Below are 3,348 nucleotides of genomic sequence, written 5' to 3'. Positions count from 1 at the left end.
AACATATCTGATATCCCTCGATAATAATGATAACACTCTACCAATATATATAAATCTATACCTAATATCCTAATATTTTAGGTGTAAGAACTCCACAAAAATATCATTATATTCGAACCTCTAATCATCCCTATTTTTATCTTCTCGTTGTCATATTAGGAGTTATTACATGCATAATCCCGTCATTCAAAATCTCCTTTTCAATTTACTATCTATCAATTGGTAAATAATTCATGAAAAAGTTAATATAAACTAAAAATATCATCGTTAATGCATCATCTATTTGATTTTTGATACGGTTACTAAACAAGGAGGCTTTGATGTTACATTTTGGAATGGATATTGATATTAAATTAAACACGATGACAAAATAATGATAACCTCTAAATGGTTGTGTAACATAGACGAAAAGTACAAGTGAAAATTTCAAGGAAATTGAAACTTCCACGACTAAATCACTACGAATCTCCACATATATTAAATTCAGGAAATGTTTTTTATAATCACATATATTTACTTGCATATAATTTTCTTTAAACAATATATATATATATATATATATATATATATATATATATATATATATATATATATATATATATATATATATATATATATATATATATATATATATTGAACTTATATAGACTTTAATGATTTGAAATCGAAAAAAAAAGCTTTATTCTTCGTGTAAACTGCATAAAATATTAAAATAATATATTAATTGTTCAGATGAAAGATTAATTTATTGGTAAAACAATTTGTCATACTAATTAATTGTAAAACCATTAGGGTTGAATGTTTGCATTAGGTATAATTAATGTGTACTACTGTACTACTGTTGTAATATAAAATGTGAAAAACAAACATAATGATCATATTTGATTCTATTCATAAAATAATTATTGTGTTCTAATTAAGAACTAAAAAAAGTAACGAAAATTGTGAATAGTTTTACTTCAATTTTTACAAGTAAAGAATAGTTCTATACTTTTGTTGAACTTATTCAACCCTAATGGCTACCAATATTTAAATTTATCATATGTAATGGTTTTTAACTTTTTACAATTACAGTTTTCTTTTGAAATCGGCCAACTGTTTTAAAAAATTATGTAAAGAATAACCAGTTATTTTGTTGCTTTCGATTCATACAACCATATTTTGTAATAATCCTCTCGTCCAAACAAAAACATCTAATCATCAAAAAAGAAAGAAAGAAAAAGATGGTGGTCGTCTTTATTTTTATACGTGATAAAAAGTGATATTTCTTTTTAGATAATTTCTATAAACTATATATTCAAATAAAATATTTAACCCTATATCTTTTATTATCATATTAACGAATCTTGTCGAAACATAAGCAGATCAGCTCATAGGTTATAGTGATGTAATTAATTAATATGACAATTAAGTTGAACTATATTTAATTTGATTAAAATTTTGCATGAATTTAATCTATGTAATTGTTATAGTTATAAACACGAAAATATATAAATTGATCGAAAATAATTTTGTTTAATTATATAACTTATAGAATAAATAGATGTTTTTTTTTCTCTTTTTTTCCATTCTCAGGTTAAGTAGATGTTGGATGAGACCCACATGTGCCAATAAATAGGGCACAATTCCCATTGCCAATATCGCACAAATAAGCACGATTGGTTCTGCTTCTGAACTTGCAGAGCTTTTTGAGTCTTTCGATTTTAGAATCTATAGCCCTAAAGCACCTCTCCTCATAGTGTCGACATGGGTTCAATCCAAGAACGCAACATTCTGGTAGAGAAAGTGTGCCAGATTTATGACAAAATCTCAAAGCTTGAAACCCTCAAACCCTCCAAAGATGTCGACACCCTCTTCTCCCAATTAGTCCTCACATGCATCCCTCCCTCTTCCGTCAACATCTTAACTTTGCCAAAAGATATTCAAGAAATAAGGTCGAAGCTCATTAGACTGTGTGGTGAAGCCGAAGGCCATTTAGAGGCTCATTTCTCCACCCTTTTAGCCACTTTCCAAAACCCTCTTCACCATCTGGATGTTTTCCCATACTACTCCAATTACCTCAAACTTAGCCGTCTCGAATATGACATCCTCAGTGAACACTGTTCGGCTCAATCATGGCCCCCAAATCGTGTTGCCTTCGTGGGGTCTGGTCCCTTGCCTCTTACTTCGATCGTCTTGGCTTCTTATCATCTCAAGGAGACAACTTTTCATAACTATGACATTGACAGTTTGGCAAACTCTATGGCTTCTTGCCTAGTTGCGCCTGATCCTGACTTGTCACGAAGGATGATCTTCCACACCACCGATATAATGGATGTGACAGATGAGTTGAAGACATATGATGTGATCTTTCTGGCTGCACTTGTGGGCATGGACATCGTTGAGAAGCTTAAAGTGGTCCAACATCTGGCTGCGTACATGACTCCAGGTTCCATCCTGATGCTGAGGAGTGCTCATGGTGCTCGAGCTTTTCTTTACCCTGTCGTTGAACCTCAAGATCTTCGAGGGTTTGAAGTTCTCTCAGTTTTCCACCCCGATGATGATGTTATTAATTCTGTTGTGATCTCACGTAAGTCTCCTATGAATTCAAACATTGCTCATAAGCATCATCATCATCAATTGGGGATTAATGAGTCCATCATTCCTTCAAGTTGCAAGTACTGTGAGTTCCAAATGTTTAACAATCCCCTTAACCACATGATTGAGGAGTTGGCAGTTGACGAGTAGATGGTGGTAAAGAAAAAATTTCTCCAAATATCAGCTCCTCTCAATCGACCCCCACAAAAACCTATCACTCTATGATTTTATTTGTTATAAACCTTTGTATGCATGTCTAACATATGTGAGTAAATTTGAATTTTGTGTAATCGTATAAAAATTTGCAGAAATAAAAGAACCCTAGCTAGGTTATGTTTAAGTCGTTCTTTAGATGTTTACTATTTTTTCTTTTCTTTTTTTAGTACGATGTTTTCAAAGTCGTACACTCCTTATTAACGATAGAACAATATGTTTTATACAATAGCTTTCCAATCGATCAAAAAGGTAGAAAAACTCACAAACCCTCAATGGTAACAGCCTTTTAGTGGTCTGGGATATAACGAGTATAATTGTACATGTATATAATTATCTTGATTTGTATTTGCCTCTTCCTTTATAAGCAAACATGTTGCGTTTAGAGGTTGCACACTTGCGATGATCATGTAACTTAGAACAAGTTTATTGGTCTTATAAATTCATTTTTAATCCATCATTTTCACTTCAAAACTAAATGATCGATAATACTTTTTCTTTATGTATTTGTTTACTACCACAATACTGTCCATAGATTTGATGTTGTATGAGCAATAA

The 3,348-nt window shown here is 31.3% G+C and overlaps 1 protein-coding gene across 1 annotated transcript; it reads left to right on the top strand.

Annotated features, from left to right (window-relative positions):
• The first annotated feature begins 1,629 nt into the window (after positions 1 to 1,629).
• On the top strand, positions 1,630 to 2,917 carry LOC145053823 (nicotianamine synthase-like). The gene has a single exon (XM_079001930.1). It carries the CDS (start codon positions 1,747 to 1,749, stop codon positions 2,725 to 2,727), a length of 981 nt encoding a protein of 326 aa, XP_078858056.1. The 5' UTR covers positions 1,630 to 1,746; the 3' UTR covers positions 2,728 to 2,917.
• Positions 2,918 to 3,348: the final 431 nt, after the last annotated feature.

Source organism: Lactuca serriola, chromosome 5, assembly GCF_051521515.1.
Source record: "Lactuca serriola cultivar US96UC23 chromosome 5, Lser_US96UC23_V15, whole genome shotgun sequence".
NCBI classification, from domain to species: domain Eukaryota; kingdom Viridiplantae; phylum Streptophyta; class Magnoliopsida; order Asterales; family Asteraceae; genus Lactuca; species Lactuca serriola.
The sequence above is the reverse complement of the archived record's forward strand: the minus strand, read 5'-3'. Positions and strand labels throughout refer to the sequence as shown.

Coding starts and splice junctions, on each gene's coding strand:
- LOC145053823 (XM_079001930.1), top strand. CDS start 1,747: ATGGGTTCAATCCAAGAACGCAACATTCTGGTAGAGAAAGTGTGCCAG.